Source organism: Harmonia axyridis, chromosome 1 (genome assembly GCF_914767665.1).
Source record: "Harmonia axyridis chromosome 1, icHarAxyr1.1, whole genome shotgun sequence".
In the NCBI taxonomy this organism is placed as follows: Eukaryota; Metazoa; Arthropoda; class Insecta; order Coleoptera; family Coccinellidae; genus Harmonia; species Harmonia axyridis.
Window position 1 is genome coordinate 74,267,481 of NC_059501.1, and position 21,610 is coordinate 74,289,090.

The 21,610-nt window shown below is 35.0% G+C and overlaps 1 protein-coding gene across 4 annotated transcripts in view; it reads right to left on the bottom strand.

Moving 5' to 3' along the window:
* Window positions 1-21,610, bottom strand: part of LOC123671281 (diacylglycerol kinase 1) — a 176,008-nt gene that overhangs the window by 121,802 nt on the left and 32,596 nt on the right. For all 4 annotated transcript variants that reach the window (XM_045605027.1, XM_045605025.1, XM_045605026.1 and 1 more), the window contains exon 3: window positions 18,631-18,707. In XM_045605027.1, the coding sequence (XP_045460983.1) occupies window positions 18,631-18,707 (77 nt within the window). The remainder of the gene's footprint in view (window positions 1-18,630; window positions 18,708-21,610) is intronic.

The window sequence follows — 21,610 nt, forward strand, 5'->3', positions numbered from 1 at the left end:
AGTTCTGGTTCCATGGTGAACCATTTTAATGGTGAAAAGTTCGCTTAAAAAGAGGCTTGTGGAAATCGATTGTCTCATTTTTTTGCCAATAGGGGCGAAAGATTCTATAAGATAGGCATAATGATATTGCTTCAAAATGGCAACAAGTTATCGAATCATTATTATTATCGGATCATTTTAACTTTGGTAATTAAAATCTTGTTTTTCATACAAAAATAGATTTTTTTACTACACCTTATAAATAATGAACTTCTGGTTCATGTACTCACTGCCATTTAACCTTATTCTGTCTTTTTTACTTATCACAAAATTTGTCAGATTAATACTATCGTAGAAATAGTATACATTATTTGGAAATCATTGACTAATGCGTTGTGTTTGTGTTTTTGTATTGAGATGGACGATTGTATTTTTTTTCTTCTTGTAGACGTCCAGAAATTATCCAAATAAAAACAGCATCTACCTCGATGCCAAAATAATCGAAATATGATCTAGATTCTGCCCTGTAGTGCATCCAGAAGAAATACCCGTTCTATCCTCCAACAGATTTCCTGAACTCCCTGGAGATACAGAAATATCGTCTGATGAAGTTCAATAATTTGAAGCAGATTCAACAACTTCGCAGTATTTCTATCAAAATGAACTGAACGATCTCGTAAGAGAACTGTTCCTCTCAAAGGAAACTGCTGCAATACTTGCATCCGCATATTGAACGAAAAAACCTGCTATATATCCAGCTACTAAGATTACATTTTATCGTCAAAGAAATAATGATCTGCTGCTCTTTATGGCTAAGGAAAATACCTAGCGTTCTTTGCAATAGCTGCAAAAATTGGTTTGAATCATACTCACCAAGCGAATGAAATCTTTTTATTGACAGTTCAAAACATAGTTTGAAATGTATTCTACATTACGGTAACAAATATGGTTCAATTTTTAGTGCTTATTCTATCACCATGACTCATGAGAGAGGAATTTGAAAGTGATTAAATATGGGCAATTTATGTTTTTTTTTAATGGTAAACTTTCTCATCAGAAAACAAAGTGGATATACTGAATATTTTTGTTTTTTATATCTTCGGGACATCAGAGCTGAATATGATCACTGTATCAACAGAAATTGGCCTTCTACAGATGTCATGTCTCAAGTAAAGCAAAACGTAATCAACTGAGCTTTGGTTACGTGAGAAAAATTATAAATCCTGCCAGGACATTAAAACTGGAAGATCGTTATCGGGGACAATCTGATATCGACATGATGACCGGGTAGTTTTCAGCAAAAGCACCCTACCAACCTCATTGCTAGAAAGTCATATAAAAAAAAATTTTTAAGTGATAAAGGACTAACATATGCAAAGAGAGATAGCAACCAAATTTATTGATCTTGTAATCAAATAGCTATCGAGTGCAGTTTTTCAGCCAAGTATTTACAGTTTTATATTATACATTCAATTATAAATTATTAAAAAATATAGGAAACAACTATTTTTCTATTGATTTGTGATTGAAAAGTGGTAACTTTGCTTTTGGTGCAGTTGCTTTATTGTTGTGTTGTATCAATGGTTCCATTATGTTTATATTCAAAGAGTTTTCAAATAGTGGATTCATATGTATGCAAATTTTGTGATAAATTATTCTATATTTTTTCTGGAACTCGCAATAGTGATAGTTATAACAATGAAATATACATATATATATATATATATATATATAAAAGTTGAAAATAAAAATTCTAAATGAGAGCTATTTATGATTCTGCACCCAAAAATTAACCAGGAACAGTTGAAAAATCGAGGATAAAGAATTTTCCACTGGCCTGTGTAAGCAATTGTAGAAAATCAGCAAATTTTTCTCTTAAAGAGATGAGTGTGACGACACGATAAAGGAGATATTTTTACTGACGGTCTATCATTTCCTCACAATGTTCATCAATCTGTAATGCCATCCAACCGTAGGCCGTAAACACGATAACTTTTGTAATGAAAGACTTGGGAATTTTCAAGGTACGTTCGAACTATGAATGTCTTGGGAAGGAGATTTATACAGCTATCTTTCATTTCATTTTCCCAATAACTCAAAAAAATACAATTAAAGCGAATATAAAGTTAGTTCTTACTTGTGAAATAATAATAAAAATGAAATTTTGTGAAGATCGTTCCACTAAAAACATAAAAAAGTTAATCTAAAAAAATGTTCACCACAATCTGCTTAAATTTCGTGAGAACATAGTGGACATCAAATAAGATTCATAGCTCAATTAAAATTAGATTTTCCTGAACGTTGTATTTGAGTTTTACTCCTTAGTAATAGATAAACGAGCTGCCTTTTTTTAAAAAAGAATGAAATAAAAATAATAAGAATTTAATCGGAAACAACAATGATATAACAAATCAAAATAAAAAACTATGAACTACATCCAAACCATAAAAAGATATTGAACGAAACTTATATCGCAGATGAAAACATAATTTGATCCCCAATATCAAAGTACAATTACAAGAAAAAATAAATGAAGACACTTATAAGCATACTAGAGCTATTCCATTCCCATCTCACAGTCATAAAACTCATAGAATGGTAACTGGTAATGTAACATAGGTTTACGAGTTTGATATGCAAATCACTCAAGCTTCGAAATGGCCTTGTACATAGATTAAATTTAGTATACCGATCACATGGATTACCATACAGGGTATTGGTTAATATATAACAAAACTTCGAGAGGTTATTCCTCGGTTAAAATTAACTCTGTTGTTCCAATTTGTATTTTCTGACTCGATGCTAAAAATTGTCTGCATTTATAGAGATGTAACTTGAAAAGAAAGGCATATTCAGATGTCCCTAATGGAAAAATCTTGTAAAAATAAAATCTGTAGCCTTTGTGTTTTCTCCGCATTTGCGGACAACTTATTTCTGATGAACCAGTCCATTGCTTGTTGTTCTGATTTTCTTGCCTTCTCTTCAAGAGTTGCCAAATGTTTTGACTTGTTTATAAACGTTGAGTCATCCACAAAAAACTCAGCCATGTCAGCATCAACACCACTCACCAGGTCATCCAAGTAAATTATGAACAGTATCGGGCCCAGGATAGAACCTTGCGGCACGCCATGCTTGACCCGAACTCTAGGTGAAATATTTCCCTTCCAGTCTACTACTTGGAATCTATTGCTTAGGTATGACTCTATAAGTTCGAGTACAGGACCCCTGACACCGACTGACTCCAGTACCAATACCTCAAAGAAATGCTCACACACAAGAGAATGATGATTTGGTAGCAGAAAGTGTAAGACAAAAGCCAAATTTATCGGCTTGGCATCGTCAACTATTATCAACTATTAAATCTTTCTGAAACTTCAACATGAAGAATTTTAAGAAAATATTTCGATTCATATTCTCCAAGTGGTTCAAGAACTGAAGCCATCAAGCACAATAAACGTCGTACCGATTTATTGAAAAAAACATTGGTTATCAAATTATCTGAATAAATGTTGCAGTTGATTATCCTTCCAGATGATGTAATTCAACACCTTGTGAGCTCTATGATAAATTGAGTAAAGAAAAACTTCGAAATTTCACAAAATAATATATATAATCAATTTCTAAAGCTGAAAATCATTTTATAAAGTGAATGAAAACCTTTGAAATATCAGGAGGTGACTAATCTCAAAAGGTTGAAACACAGAAATCACGAAAGATCAACGTATCAATAATTCACAGATAGAAAGATATGCCATAAAAAATTCCAGAAATATATTGCTCTGTGCTTTGAGTGACAAGAATTAATTCTGTCATCATCGGAATAACAAAATTCACTATGAAGTACAGCATTGAAATGAATCCTTAAAAAAAAATCAACGTAAAAAAAAAACTACAAAAAAATTGCAAAACTCGGCCGATTCAAACATGTTCAAAATATTGCGGAGATTCGTACATATCACTAAAAACTTGAGATGTGAATACAACAAAACTGGTGGTCAACTGGATAAAAGAAGGAAAGCCTTAGAAGAAGAATACTTTCACAGACAAAATAAAGATTTGTTGAGAAGATTGCACAAAAAGAAAACTGAGAGGGTTACAAAATCCATGAAGGAAGAAGAGAGGAAGCAGACTACAGAAATTTCTTCGAGTTCGAAGGAATAGAGAAGCTGCTTGGAATGCTAAGTATTGAAATAATAAGGATCTGATTCTGAAGTGGTTCTGAAATTGGATACAACTTTTTTGGTACATCTAAGTACTCTACTATTGAGGCCAATGTAATAAAGGTTTGAACGGTTATATTGTGTTTAAATTCTTCAAAACACTAAACATATTCGATAATTTCACACAAGAACTATCAGCAATTCACTTTATAACCTCCAAGTATACAGAGCGCAGTGTCATACCATCTTTTTCTTGTTGGTACCGAGCTTCAAAATATGCGTGTCAAAATTTCGGAACATAAAGCTAAAGTCTGTATCAAGATATTGAAGTTTGAGTGAGCTACATTTGTTATTTTCAGAAAAATAGATGTAAAATAGTTTCGTGTATTGACAATGCTCCTCATGACAAATTTAATAAAAATTATATTCAAATTGAACTAAATGCGCTTCCAACTGCTTGACTTCCTTGCTCATCTGCGATTACTGAACTTTTACAGACCTCAAAGGAATGCTCTAGGAAAAAAACAGGCCGAAATGAATTTTTCTACAGAAATTTCAAGTTTTCAAGGGTGTACACAACCTCTTCTATGGGTTCTTCGGTGCAGATTCATTTTTGGAAGAAAACTTCGTAAAGCAGTTTAGTTCCCAAGATTCATCAGAAACGATAAAAAAAAACTAGTAATCCAGAACTGCTTCTGAAATTTCAATTGACAAAGTTATAAAACAACAAACTACAGTATTGCTTTAGTGAACCTGAATTCCGTCGACATCCAACTCCAAGTTTCAAGTGGGAAACTAAAACAAACAATAATTCCACCCTTATCGCCATAATTTCGGCTTTCAGTTGAACTAATCGCATTTGAACTATCTATTGAATTGTGAACACTTCTGTTCGAATTTACTTTTCGAAATCCCATCATAATAATTATTAGGCCCAATCAAAAGCTTAATCGGCATGAAATCTAATTAAACAGCGCTATTAACGTTCTGATATTCATGGTCAAAGCACATCATTAATGTTATTATGAATGGATTGAGCAATATTTGGGATCCTTATTTCTTGGTTTGAAAACGAAATTAATATTTAAGCTGAGGAAGGTTAAAATATAATCACGTATAGAATTCAAACACTTCAACGTGAGTGAAAACAATTCAAATTTTGGTCTATGATTCATTATTTCCTCCTATCTCAAAGAGTACAGATTTACCGAATTCATGGAAAAAAAATTCGAACAGCACTTGGCGTCATCAGCTTCTCAGCAGTTGATCATTCATGCGCCTTTCGGGCCCCTTAGAGCACCTAATGGTCCTAATTCGGAGAGGTTTATCAGGAAATGATGAGTGCAGATTCTGTGGGAAGGAAGAAAAAACTGCTGACAGAACTCACTTCCACAGAATCTCCAGCCATTACAAGACAAAGCCTAACATATTTTGGGCGAAAAACTTGTAGGAATACGATGTAACCCAGCAAACACTGGGAGGTAACTGTGAAGTACCATGGAAGTAACTTTGCAACTAAAAGCTCGCATGCGATGTATTAAAAACATTGCCTCCCGCTCGCATTTGCAGCGAAATGTCCGCGACATCATGTACGCATTTCAAGTCGTTGTGTTGTTCAAATTGAGACATGAAAAAATATCCCCAAAAAAACATCCATTTATTGTCACTTTTATGGAAGTTTTTGAGTCAATAAATGTCTTTTTAATAACCACATTGGGTCGTTTCATGCGAGGTCTCTTTGATATCTCTATATTCCATTCCCTTTTTCACCACACATAGAGAACATTATATCAATTTCAATAGGAAGTTCGATTATGATTTCATTAGGATATCATTATTAGACTTCTCAATTCTATTCTTTTTTTCACTACACATAGAGTACACATACTGACTTCCATATAAGATAAAATTTTGAACTTAGTAAAACTTTTGGGACAGCGTGACGACTTGGTCGATGGTGGGGTTTAATCAGGCCTCAATCTGCCTACTCCTGATTAACCTCGGGATAACTATAACGGGACATGGGCTAACTACGTCTCAATCTGCCTACTCCTAGTTAGAGGGAAAAATTAATGGTTTTCTAACTAGGCCTCTATCTGCCTACTCCTAATTAAACGGTTATTAAATAAAATATTAAAATTAAAATACAAGACACAAAATGCTACATGATGTAGGTTGCTATTTGACTGGGATTCCTCGGCTTATCTCCGTTTAAGATGCTTACTTCGAGGCTTAAGTAGATTGTTGCGCCCTCTGTTGGGGGAAGCGTTAACCTGGTTGGCAGCGCCACCATGACCGTAACGCAGGCATCTGTAATCCCCACAAAATATTACTTTTGTGATATTCATAAAAAAGTCCCTTTGGCACTATACAGTGTGTTTCCAAATTGTATGTATGACTTTGTACAAGATATTCTACCCATTGAATAAATGATATTTAATATAGGTCAAATGCCTTGTATTGTTCAAATTCGGACAAGGATTCCTATATAGAATATCATTTATTTAATGTGTAGAATATCTTGTACAAAGTCATACATACAATTTGGAAACACACTGTATAGTGCCAAAGGGACTATTTTATGAATATCACAAAAGTAATCCTGTAGAAATTTGTACATACAATTTGGAAATGGGAAATGAAGTAATGAAACATCCATATAATAAATAATTATTCAATCTAATATAAAAAAACAAACGTCACAAAAAAGTGAAATTATCTCTCATAAAATAATAAAATTAACATTTGACCACTTCTAAAAAAATACTATATATATTTTAATTTATTGGTTTTTTGGTGATATAGCTATATCACCAGCCACATGGCAGACACCAACGCACAAATAAAACTGAAAAAACGGGAAGCCTATAGCTATTGTAGTTTTCGAAATATCGCTCGATCAGCCAGAAAACGGACCAAGTGAATACGTAATCTGTATTTTGTTGCAAAAATGCTTCTATTAGGATCACGTTCTGGTTTCACCGACGACCTCTCGGATTGCTCTGAATCGTTTGTTTTTGTTTATTACATCCAGATGAAGGAGAATAAATAAATATTCGTCGGACTCTTTGAGGGCTGGATATTTCAGTGCCACAGATGGATAATTGAAAATAATAATGTGCAAAGTATTACTATTACCTTCACCAGAATAAACAGCCACATTGGGAACATAAAGTGACCCACTCAAAAAGGATTTGAAATATCATCCAATTCATGTTAACATTGTGTAGTTCTCAAAAAGACTTCGTTGCGAAGTCGCTCGATGGTAAACTTTTTAACTACTAATTTACCACTTTCTATGGGGATGGCATTGTGGTTATTTATTAATATCCTCAAATTATTATCACTGCATCTTCGAATTGTTGTTAACAAAGCAATGTCGCAAAATAAATATGTTTAGAACAAGTATGCGTAATCGCAATGAAGATATCTGTAAATGCTTTATTGAGTATGAAAATCTTTGGAAAAATCATAGCCTTTGCAGATGATGTGGTTTTAATGGCTGAAGAGAGAACATGGGAGAAACTAAAGGAGAACATAGAATTTGATCTAAGTGTTGTTTCAAGATGGTTCAGACAGAACGGATTGACCCTAAACGCAAAGAAAACTTCCTACTTACCTTTCACATCTTACGAATCCAGTCAACCGGATTTAGGTCCTTTGAAGATTGATGACCAGGAATATATCCATGAAAGTACAGAAGGCCATATTAAGTACCTTGGTATATATATTGATAAACATATGAGATGGGACTATCACTGTGAACATTTGGCAAAGAAACTTCGTGGACTGCTACATACATTTAGGTACCTGAGAAAGCAGATGAATAGTGAACAACTCAAAACTATTTATTACGGTTTGGTGCAGTCACATTTAACATATGGGAATGTTGGTTGGGGAGCTGCACACGCTGTTCATTTGGAGAGACTACACGTCATTCAGAGGATGATTCTCAAAACGATGTTTGGAAAACCATATTTGTTCCCCTCTGTAGAAATTTACAAAATATCAAGAGTTCTGAACATACAACAACTTTACTTTTTAAAATTGACTAGTCTCGTCCAGAGGGGAAAGATAAGACTACAATCGATTGATCACGAGTACCCCACTAGACATAAACTCAGGAATTTCAAGACGATACGTACCCAAAAGACGGTTGGTCAGAGATGCTGGTGGTATTTGGCACCCAAAATGTTCGCTTTTCTTCCTATGGAATGTAGAACACTAAAAAATCGTAGATCATTCAATAGGAAGGTGAAATTGTGGCTACTGAATGGAGATGCGAAGATATTCAATGATTAGGGAATTCAGTGGGTATTGGTGTGGATTTACTTACCTTATTATTCATATCCATCATGTCTAAACAAAGAGTTATTAAGTGCCCTCAAGAATAGTGACAAATATTTACTCATGATTAAGACATTTTTACCCCGAATTGGACAAAACTAAGAACCAGATTTTGACAGTTTCAACCCGATAATAGACTTTTAGATTTTATATGATTCCATTTGTATTATTGTTCATACCAAACGAAATTTTTTTTTTTTGTATAATGTTGTCATGACGTTCAAGGAAGAGAATTTTTGTATTTTTTTCAGAACTAACAGGCGAACCTCTAGTGAGCCTCTGTTCATCGTGTTTATTTGCAATAATTATTAGAATATTATATTAGGTTGTGTTGAAAGCAAATAAACTTTATTATTATTATTAATGTGCAATTTGAGACTTCGCGAAACTGTCAAGTGATGTAACGTGTTTGCTGGGAACCTCCTAAAAGCCCTCATAGATTCATTATAAATATGAAATTGAAAGGCAAGATCTAAATGGTACAATGGTGAGAAAAGCTCTAGGGGGGAGACCCAACTGGTCTCAATGAGACGGTGTGAAGTAACTCTTTTGTAGTAATCTGTAATACCCTGCTTACCAGTACCACAAAAACTGGCCCAACCATCGAGATCCTTGGCATTCATGAAATGATAACTTAGAGCAGGCTTTCCTGAATATCTGCTCTTTAGACTGCTTTCATTCCAATTCTGTTCAGAATGTTTTTGTATCGAGAAAGCATTATGATTTGTACAATGACCTGAAGCTCAGCTCGTGGCAACTGCATGTTTTTTGTTGTCAGGGTTTTTCTTCAAGATGGTTTTCTATTTTTAAGCTCCAACTTCTGGTCAGCGGTTGAACATTCTAGATGATGACATATTATCTATATGATGACACTTTGGTAATTCAATTGAACATCCCTCAGTATCTTTTATAATTGTTGGCAGTAATGGTCGGTTCATGGGTTGTAAACTCTTCTCATTCACACTGTTTGCAAGACCGTATGATGGCACCGGAAACTTCTCTCCATGCTCCATGCTGATAGTCTATAAAGCAGGCATTACAGATGATTCTTTATGTAATCCCGGAATGAAACACTACAAACCCCTGAGAAAGGGGGAGCCATTAAAATTAGTGCAGAACACCTCGCTAAAGTTCGTAATCGTTGTTAATAATTTGTTTGTGTTATATCAAGTTTTGAGATATTAAACATGCAGTAATATTAAATGTTAGATTCTACTTAAACCTTGTTTCACTTTCAGATAGAAGTTCAATAAACAAATTATTTGTACTAATATAAAAATCTATCTGCCGAGAAGAACTCAATGAATTAGGCAAGAATAACAAGGTCTTCGGACACTCGAAAATTAGAGGTTATGGAGAGGCAAACACATATGCCAAAAAAGGAACACAAATTCCTTTCATCGGACCGAAACCTTTCTGTAGTATAGGCAAATGTACCTACAAAAAAGAGTTTCAGAAGAAGAAAACACCAAAAAAACACAAACACTCTGGCGGAATCTTCCTGGTTTGATTTTGACACTGCGAGATCCAAGAGGAATGTCCTCACAGGGCATTGTCACCTTACGAAACACCTCATGAGAATGGATCTAGCAGAAAATGACGAGTACAGATTCTGTGGCGAGGAGGAAGAAACTCCGGATCACTTGGTGACGATATGCCTCACTATCACTAGCCAACGCTAAATGTGCGTTGGACAAGAAACTTGTAGAAGTGAGGAATTAGCCTCCTTGAAGCCATCCCAGATACTGGATTTCATTAGAACTCTCGAACTGGAGAGAATGGCTTTGATGGGGGACATATTGGACTATTAGATCGCAGTGAAAAGGAACGAATCATATAGATTCGTGGAATCATATAGAAATGTGGACATATCAATGAATTCTGAACTAACGAAGATGTCTTAAGAAAAATACATAAAGATCGAGAACTGATCCACACAATGAAAATAAGAAAGACCGCTCACCTTGAACACGTTTTAAGAAATAAACGGCTCATAATACAAGGGAAAATGAGAAGGTAGATGTAGAATTGGCAGTAAGGAGCTATAATAGATGCGTAATATAAGAAACTAGACAGGCTTGAACTTTGAGGAGCTTATTAGAGCTGCTACAGATCAAGAGAGTTTTAATACGTTATCGTTAACCTCAGTTGACGAAGAAGGCGCGGAATAAACCAATAGCATAGCAAAAACCGATACCTCTACCCAATGTTGTTCTCGCAAAAAATTATCAAGAATTAAACTCATCAGCAAAGTTATATTTAGATTCTATTTGCAGATTCTATTCAATCGAATTAATGGACTACGGAAAACTCGAGAAAATAAAATATAGTTTTCGTTCCTCCAGTCAAAAGGTATCCCAATTAAAAAAAATGATGTTATCATAGCATCCCCTTCAAACATGAAAAATAATCACGCAAATTAAGTTCAAGGTGCAGCAGCTCAAAGCATCAAATAATCGAATTCGAAGTATTCTCGCAACATTCGAACAAAAGAAATATCATTCGAAGACTCTTTCTACCCACTTCTTTTCTTCCAGATACCGACGCCACCTACATAATGCACTAGAATTAGACTCGTATTTCTCAATTAGCGTTATAACCTCTCTCACGTCAGACATTATGTAGCAAGTAATGAATCTTACTTATACAAAATCCTTTTTGATCTCCTTCGAGTTCACGTTTATGTTCTCCTCAATTTTTGTCAGTGCTGCAGTTCCCTATTCATTCACTTGACTCACTGCAAAGCTTTCCCACGAAATGGCCGGTTGGTTTATAATGGCTTGTTATTTCGAGGGAAATAATGGCTACGTTCCGAAATTGTTACACCGTTTGTTTTCGAAATGGGCCAGACGTCGAAAAATAAGAAAAGCACTTAAGTGTAGTCGAGAGCTTTTGAGCGCTAGTTCTTTCATGCGCCAATTGCACCCTTGAAGACGATAGGTATATATGTGGTCTACAAGGGTTCAATTGGTGCGTGAATGACGAGCGCTCAAAAGCTGTTGACTCCTCATCAGTGTTTGTAGTGCTAGAAGCCCGGTTAGCACACTTTTTTTCATTTTACAATAATAAAGACATTTTTTCACGTGCAATAATAAAAAACCAAGAAACCAATTAATATTTCACCATTCTACTATTTTCATGGGGGATCAAAATCAACTCTTCAAATGAAATTTTATACTACCTGACAAAGAAACTGGATTCTCGAACCAGTTAAGGTAAGGGAGAATATCTGGCATCACTATTTCTTGAAGTTCACACAGCGCTGTCATGTTACCTCGAATAAAGACTAAAGTTGACCTATTTGCATGTGCAATAGCACCCCCATACTATAACGTCTACTATCTGGTGTACATGATGCTCAACATCAAACCGAGGTTCATGTCTCTCTTCCCGACGTCGTCTTATCTTTCTTCGGCCATCATGTGCACCCAAGGAGAATTCATCAGAAAAAAAGACCTGCTGCCATTCCACATTCTAATGTTGACGTTTTCTGCACCATTATAATCGTTGCCGGCGATACTCAACCGTCAGAGCTAACACAAGATGTGGTCGATTATACTGTAGTCTAAAATACCTTATCCGGCGTTAAACCATTCTGACAATAACAGGATGTTATTTGTTCTCCTAACCACTCATCAGCCAAAGATCGAGTTGTCGCTAATCGGTCTCTAATGACCATAAGTCTTAGGCGTCGATCTTGAACTTCATTTGTGTCCCTTCAACGTCCAGTGCCTACTCTTCTTCATTTTGGGCATTACCAAACCACGCTTGGCAACATCTCATAACAGTAGTTGGATATCTGTTCGTTTCTGGTTGCGATTTCTCGAAATGACAACCTCGCCTCCCGTAGACCAATAATTCAACCTCTTTCAAATTCACTCAGATGGCGATAAATTCCGCGTACACGTACTCTAGGCATTTTAACAACAACTAAAAATCGACCTTGCATCTCCTCGAACAGCTGGTTTGTTGTAAAATTCAAAAAACTAGCAAAAAACGACTATAATATGTAAGTATCAAAAATTGTTTACATGAAAAAAATCTTCACGATTTTTTCTCCATATTCAATCATGTACTCTTTGCTATACTATCTGTGTTTTACCAACAAAAAAAAAATTAAAACAGTTCTGGGTTTGTGAGTGTTGCAGTTTCTTTGTCAGTAAGTATATATTTTCCTATGAAGAGTTTTCCAATAAAAGCTGTAATCACCATAACACTCACAAAAAGAAATCAAAATCGATAAGAAGTAAACTTTCGTAGACATCGTACAGTTAAAATGTTACATTTCCGTTGAAATAGCACTGTTTCCTTAATATCAACGATTCTCATGATTATTCCGTTGATGACATTCAATTTGGCCCTAAATTTGTATCTGTCAGAGTGCCATATTCCCATTCCGTTTTAATAAAAGAAATATAAGTCCGTTGTATTTTCTGTTGAGATCTAAATGATAGAGCATGTCGCTCGCCATCTCCATATCGAAATTTGCATAATATAAAGATATAAGAATACGTGAACATGATGGAAATACCGATTTTATGCACAGGAAAATTGACTTCTCAAATTCTCCAGTTTCTTCCGAGGTCCCCAGATTAGTCTTTATGAAGAGCGCATGAAAATTTCTTCGTTTCCATATATCTGATAGCCACAGCTGAGCTTCAAGGTTCATCCATTTCCTTAATGGTGGGATATCTCACTCCTGCCAAATGCAGAACTCAAAACTTTCTTTCTTCCCCGAATCTCTTTGCACAACCGAACTTTCCTTTCTTTCATCATTGCGTGGAGGAATATTATGGATAGGCAATTTTGTTTGTGAAATAAAACCTGACTTTCCCTTTGGAAAGTCTTTTTTAAGAGGTTCAAGATAATAGAACATCCTTCATATTGAATCATGGTAGCTTTACTCTCTCCATTAGAAACGTTTATTCGATATTCTGACAAGCTTGACAACTTCAAATACTCATCCGATAGCTGGTGTGGCATTATGTTTCTTAGTTTTTTACTGTTGAAAACTCAGCACTCCACACTGCGTTATTTTGACCTCGTAACATTATCAGTTGATTTTGGTAAATTATCGTGTTGAAGTTGTTACATTTGTAAGATTCACTCTCTAAAATTCCGCTCTTATTTGGTAACACCCTGTATATTTTGATTTCAACTACTTCGATTTTGAATAAATTTGGTATAAGTTTTAGGATTGCAATAAAAGTTAAATAGCTATTTCTAGTTTTTTTAAATAGGCAGTCTACATTGCACATGCGTAAATAAATATCCTCATGAATAATAGTTTAACAAAATAGAAATACTGTGGAGACTGATTTTTCAGGAGCGAAGGACGAAAAAACATTGGGACACGCATATTGCCATAGTTTTTTTGTCTGCTCCAGGGAGAAGATTAGGGATTCACTGCTTGGCTTGATTTTCAAGCTACTTGGTTTGACTTGATTTCAAGTCAAGCTCAATTCAAGTAGTAGTTTTTCAAGTCGAGACAAGTATTTTTTTATCAAGTACTTGAATCATATTAAGCTATCTGATTTTCAGCAGTTTTATTGTGTATAATAGTGTTACATCAATAAAAAAATTATGAAATGTGGAGGAACCTTGCAGAAAACATTTTTATTCATTAAACTTATTGTATAAAAGAACCTGAAATATTATTTTTTTTGGAATAGAAACTCAAATTAAATCACTATAAATCATAACAAAATAAAGAATAATGAAAAACTGAATTTCTCAATATTATGAAACCTCCAGGCCTAACCAATTGCGGGTTTCTGTAACTGTAAGAGCAGCTCTGGAAAATTGTCTTTCAACAGGAGCTGAAGATGCTGACGTTGATGAAAAATCCTTGGCCAAAATCGCCAAGTTTGGAAAGATATTCCTGAAACTACCAAAATATGCCAACAGATTGCATAGAAATGTGAGAAAATTACTAATAAAGCCACACTGGCGAATACTCCAGTCACTCAGCGCTCGAGGAATCCCCTTATTCAGTCTAAGCACGCACGAGATTATAATAATAATAATAAAGTTTATTTGTTTTCAACACAACCTAATATAATATTCTATAAAATATTGCAAATAAACATTATGAACAGAGGCTCACTAGAGGTTCCCAGTTAGTTCTGAAAAAAAACAAAAATTCTTTTCCTTGAACGTCGTGACAACAGTATACAAAAAAAAAATAAAAATTTTCTTCGTTTGGTATGAACAATAACACAAATGGAATCATATAAAATTTAAAAGTCTACTATCGGGTTGAAACTGTCAAAATCAGAAATATATGCCGTGCGACGCGTGCATATCAAGCTCAAGTAATATCAAGTAGCTTGATATCAAGTTAAGCAATAAATATTCAAAATCAAGTCAAGTCAAGCTCGAGTATGTAATTTTTTTTCACGAGCTTGAGTTTCAAGTCAAGTAGTTGGTTAAAATTTCGAGCAACTTGGCTTGATGAATCCCTAGAGCTAGAGAAGATTGTACAGCCAATTTCTATATTGCCAGCACTGATTGAATAGTTCGTGGTCCCTGCCTTATACACCACGACACCTCCGAAGCGGAACAAGGTGACATGGCTAATAAACAGTTCATTAAATATATCAAGTTTTTATATACTTTGAAAATACCTAGAATATATACACACATCGATAGCTAATAACCAAATCAATCGATAGCACCAAACTATAACCCCTATAAGAAAAAAGCAACTTGCATAAATCACCGTTTGCTCAACAGATGGCACCTCAGGGCAACACGCCCCCGAACTGATATTCAGTTCGAGGAAAATAGCTATTCTATCCTATATTGTTGTTGTTTCAAACTCTTCCGTGTAGGCATAATAACCGTCCAATATTACTCAATCAGCGGAAAACATAAATTCCCCAGCGATGAGGAAGGCAGGTTCAATATTATGATTAATTTTGTGCCCTACCAATTCAATCATATTGGAAATTGTGACGCAAACGCCACAATGAGCTTGAATAAAAAAGCTCTACTCGTGATTGATTGGAGAACTTCGCAATAATGAAATTCGCTTTTGATTGATCAGTTTTTCGAAGATCTGTGGCGGGGTGGATGCTCTTATTGCATTTCGTGATTAATTTGATGAACAAAGAGTAGTTCAGACGTTATCATGGGAAAAAGGGATTCTGTATTTATCATGCTCGCTTCTCAGATAGATTAACACGAGCTTTCAATTCTGTATACTTCGTTTGTTCGGATTTGATGATTTCTTTGAGAGATATTTCTGTAGCTTTAGATCAGTAGCGACGCCAGGTTTTAAGAATAGGAAGTACCAAGATTTACAGGTCCATCAAGTCCATCTAGTTTGAGTTGATTTCATGTTTTATTTTATTTTTTTGGTCATGCGATATTTTTATGGGATGGGTCACCCTTAGCCCCGTCTAGAATCGCCACTGCTTTTGTATTCCAAGACAAAAATTAACCAAATACATGTAGGATCCAGTTTATTGTTCCCTGTAAATAATTGAGATGGTCAACCGGATGCTTGGAGACCTATTAGTCTCTTCAAGTGCCAAGGGCATGACAAATTCAATGAATTTACAGGGAACGAATTGTTATTGTACATAATGTAAAAAGGATGTATAATTCTTCGGGGTGTCGAAGAATGTGTCATGTCGGTTGTAAATCTTAAGAGATTGGGGTTGGGAAAGTTCGAGAACAAGACGGTCGTGCCAGATGGTAACATCTGTTTATCAGGTTCTAGTCCTTCTAGAATATTCGATTTCCAGGAATCCGCGAAGATCTTTGGGGGCGGTACGGCAAAAGCCCTTATTGGACTAGGGGGATGGTACCTTCCCCTAAGGGTGTGGTCAAACCGAGAGAGGTCTATATTCGAGAGAGGGTAGTTCCAATCAGCAGAGAGCACAGTTTAAGATTAAACCGAAGACGGGTACAGACGGTACAGTTTAACTCAAGCCGAAGACGAGGCAAGTTCGGTCGGTCAACTCAAGACGTAAGACGAAAAGACGTTTCGCGGACTAGATGAAGACGAGTCGCGAACAAGTTAAAGACGAGACGGCCGAAAACTTGGAGTACGACGAAGACGTGATAATCCAAGACGTTTCGAGTAATTAAAACTAGAGTTAAAGACGAAATTCAGTACCGTAGTGAGAAACTTGTAATTAAGACGTAATAAAGATCTTCTCAAAACTGAGTTTGTACTGTATAATTGTGGCTTTGTAAATAGATGTAAATAATTCAAAAGAGTTTAATTATTACAAATTCAACAAAGTCACGGAGAAACAGACGAAAGGCCAGTTAATCGAATCATACCTCTAGACGATCGATTAACCAAGCCTACATACATATTTCATAAGGGTATATTATTGTGGGGGGAATGGACACAAAGTTGTCAATTTTTTCATACTTATATTGAATTTTCTTCATCAAGTAGAGTCAATAAACTTTTATAATATTTCATCAAGATGAATCTTTATATTTTTGCTCAAGAATCTATAGTTGAAATATTTCCAATTACTTAGGACACACCCTGTATAGAATTGCCTTTTCAAGTTTCAAATTTCGTGTTGATATCGTCGTCAGAACCATAGAAAGTTGCAAAATTAACAAAGCACTCACGTGGAGTCAGGAGCTTTTGTGCGCTTTTTCATTCATTCGCCAATTGCGCCATGGAGGCTACATTATACCTATATGTAGTTCTGTGGTCCCCATGGGAGTAATTGGTGCATGAATGATCGAATGCTCAAAAACTCCTAACTTCATGCAAGTGCATTTTATTTATTAATGAAGTAATAATAATATAATAATAGTAATTGTACGATTTAAGGCCAGTTTTCGAGCTGCACAGAATTGCTGTTAAATTGTATTGGAAGATCAATATTTGCGATCTTCATAAACAGGACTCATATAAACATCAAATTGTGCTTGTTGAAATTGGCAGCTTGTTACCTGAACTTCTCCTATCATACAAGCCATCACTGGGGGATTACTCCAACAAATTGGGTAGTTACGGCCTGATATCTTATAAAATCCTCCAAATCCTGAGTTCTCCTAAGTGTATTGAATGTTGATATATAATACCAAGAAACGATATGTAATATCGCGTATATACAGTTTCCGAGTACATAACGAAGCCCGGAGGAATAGAAATGTACATCTGACGTAAAAACCACCAATAATTATCGTACGTATGCTGAAAATACATTTTTGGAATCGTTCAAGAAAAAATATTCTTTCTTCCGCCTCCCATTTTTCAAAGCCTTTCGGGTGAACTATAGGAGATTTTTGCTTGAAAATTAGTAAAAAAAAATCAAATAGTATACCTCAATGACCCTGCTAGTAAATGAAACAACACTGTACTAATATTAAAAGGAGTAAATGTATTAATACGTATCGAGGCTTGGACGGGGATCTTTAGGAGTATTGAGAACTTACGGTATCTTAACAGCTGTCAATAAAATAGTTCTTATTTGGGGTATCGCGTTTTCGTGTGCATTATTAAAACACTGATGGACGACAGACGAGAACTTTATTGTGGTACAGCACTTGGAAACATCCTTGAACACTCTACTAACTCAACTGGTCATAACCTCGTAACTTACTCCACTGAACTCTCCTTTTCCCAGTTTAAACTGGTACAAACATATTGTACACCGTGAGTTTCTTCTACCTTTTCTTATTCTCTAAGTCGTATGCCTGCGCAATGGTATCATGGTGCCTGCACACTAATTAAAGTAGGGGAAAAATGTTTCCTATTTTATCTTTCTAAGAATGAGAAAATTGTATGCACAAGTACCACGGAAGACCATTGGTACACCAATGCAGGTACATTTTTATTAAGTATTGTGACGACAATTTCACAGCTACTTGGCTTCGGAAGGTTATATTTTATTTAGTTAATTTTTCATTTTTGTTTTGTCCATCCCTGCAGTTTTTCAGAGCGCGTATGAAACCACGGGCTTCAGCTAGTCTATAATATAAAAAGCGATAGTTTTAAGGCTAGCTTAAGCACTTTGCATGTAATGAAACCGGGTGAACTAATCATTTTCTCAACCGTTGTTTCAAATATTTTTTATTTCCTCGAGGAAATAATATATCATTGTGTAAAATTGTGCATTTTTTTTTCAATGAATGTTGAAAGTGTGATATGAGGAAAACTTACCCCATCTGGATTATGTTGGTATGGAGGTCCTGTCCCACAGAATTCCACCAATACATCCTGCAACTTCCTATTTGAATCTGAAAGTTAAAGAACACTCATCATAAGCTTTTCGATATTTTCAGACAATAAAAATTTAATTCAAAATTAAAACTCTAATTGTCACGATTCGATCATGCGTAGAAACACAAGTCGACACTAATATAGATTACGTGATCTAAAAATAGTTCTCTTCTTTAGTTTATAATAATCATATATTATATTTGCACGTTTGTTTTGTAATGTTTCTTAGTTATATTTTTAGATTCATCCCGTATTGTTAAAGATTTTGTATTATTCATTGTAGAGCCTTGAAGAAAAATTTTTAGTTAAATTGAAACTGGTCAGCCTTGTTTTGAGAAATGGTTTTATTCTGAAAACAACCTGACCTTTTTTCCTGCCAACCAAGAATTATTGAATAACAAAAGTCTCGAATATACATTTGTATCAAAACATAGTTTTTGTTTACCTCAGACCATATTCAATTTCAGTGATGATCAAAATGTCTTTAGGATGAATGGTGATCAAAAAAAGGTGTTTTTAAGAGCGTTTTTCAATTTTCGATGGTAATGGTGGGAAATGGTAGGGGAGTAAGCATATTGAGAATAATTAAGGTTCATAGAGGTAGTTTTTTCGAAGCAAACTCATGATGAGAATTTGTTTTCCTCAAAACAGAAGTTGACCTGATTTTTAAAATCTTCGAATATTTTTCGTTCCTGAGTTTTGGGAGGGGGGTCAAATTTTCGTATAGATGTGATGGCAGGGACATGAGTCTATAATTTCCTATATCCATACTTTCGCCATTTTTGAATAAAAGCACGAGTTACTCCAGCTAGTGAGGATTTAACATAAGAATAGGCATTTATTCGAAAGTATTCAAACTCTTTCCACCGCATTTCTGTAGTCATTCGATCTTCTCCTGGGCATTTGTTATCATTCTTTTGTGATAGTGCTTTTCTGATTTCGTCCTCTATAATATCAGGAAGTTCTTCATTCAAATTTTTTCGAGTTCCGAAATCTAGACGAATACAGGTTAGTATAGAAAAATTCGACTGCTCGAATTATATCTGGAAAGGTTAGGTAGCTTTATTATACGAAATAATAAATGCAAGGTTAATGTTTGATCATCGATATTTTTTCCTGTTTCAAAGATAAACATATAAATGGATATAGTCCATATATTCCCGAATCTACGTTTCTCCTGAATGAAAGTTTTTAGGAGTCTTCGCCCTCAAAAAGAAAACAGAATTCTGCAATAAATCTGCTCCTGAATTATTCATAAGTCAACAAGGGTTCCAAGGCAAGACAGAGTTTCAGGAAAAATGCTGTTTAATAGCCCTATATTTTCGTCGTCGTTCATTCCAAGAATCATTCATGGTTGTTGTCTATACGTCAAACGAAAAATAAATAAAGATGAGAATGTGATACTTGAATAGCATATAAGTTTCTTCTTTGGATAATGATGAAACTTTGGATATAATTCTGATCCTAGTCATCCAAAAAGATTCCTTCCTCTTTTGTAATTTGCTCAATACTATACTAACTGACAAATCCTGTTTCTCTGATCCTACACCACCAATCTATAGTGAAGTTAAATTTTGGATCACCACTTCAGATCTTTTTTTGTGTCAAAAATTATGACTTTTTCCATTAACTGACTTTGCGCCCCGGCAAAATGTACGGTATGAAAAATCTAATTACCAAGATCAACATACCAAGGGTTTTCGTTAACACTACGGAATTCAAAAGGAATATTCTGAGTTATTATTGAGCGACGCGTACGGTTTCAATTCTTCACATCACTAACTCGTCCCCTGAGGTCAAATATTTCCACCAGTGTCACTATTGCCGGCTGAGAAGGTGCTTCACGACGACCCAAAAGTGCTTTAGTCGTGACAGCCAAATTCTCACCATTTTTGTAGTGAATTTGAACAATTTCATTGCATTGTTGTAGCGTGTATCGTTTCATTTTCAGTAATATCTTAGTTTTTGCTTGTCAAATGTCGAAAGATGACAGCTTCAAAAGTGACTTTTGCCCATATAGCGGACTATTCAAAACGAAACCCCTTATTGGAAAATCATTCATTGAAATTCAATTTGTATTGATTATATGTCATCGTAAAAAATGCCAAATTTCTAACAATAAAAAGTAAAAGCGAGTATATGTCAACACACTTGTTGAGCATCCCACGACAAAACGAACTTTCATTATCGATTACAAGTTTGACCTTGTCGAAATGAAGCTTAATATAGATATTCATATCCATTTCCGTTAGCAAAACTGCAAGAGTTGATTGATTATATTTGAAGGTAATAAAATTGAGTGGGAACTGACAAGCGAGATCGATTTCTTGATTCCCATTGGAGATTCAGCCAGGTGAATTTGATATTGTTATAAGGGAGAAGCGTGGAAAGTTCTTTGTTCCTTCGTTGCTATCTGTAGACAGAAAATGTAGACATTCTCAATGGATGATAAGATTAGAACGTTCTGAAGAGCTCTTAATCTACTCGATATACCTAATTATCAAGTAATGGGATTTATTTGAGTTCTTTGATCTACGTTCTAATCATTCAGACGAACGTAAATTTGCTCTTAATACATTTATCAAAATGTCTCTGCGAAGTCGATTCTCTAAGGAATTTATGTTTAGTTGAGTATTTCAGTGGATGTAATAATTTTGCCTAAATATCTGTCATTTTAAAATTTTGAACAAATTTTTTTCGATATTCTGCTTGAAGTTTCTATGGGTCTGACTACTGGTAGTTTGATCGAGTAGGTACTACACTTATAGGTTTTTTGTAGTTCCATTATATCTGTTACTGATTTCAACAAACCATTTCAAAACGGCAGAAAGTCAGGGGAATGATTGAGAAACTAAGAAATTGGGTGCCATACCAGTTGAAGCCGAGAGATTTTGAACGGCGTTTGTTTGCTTGTAAACAG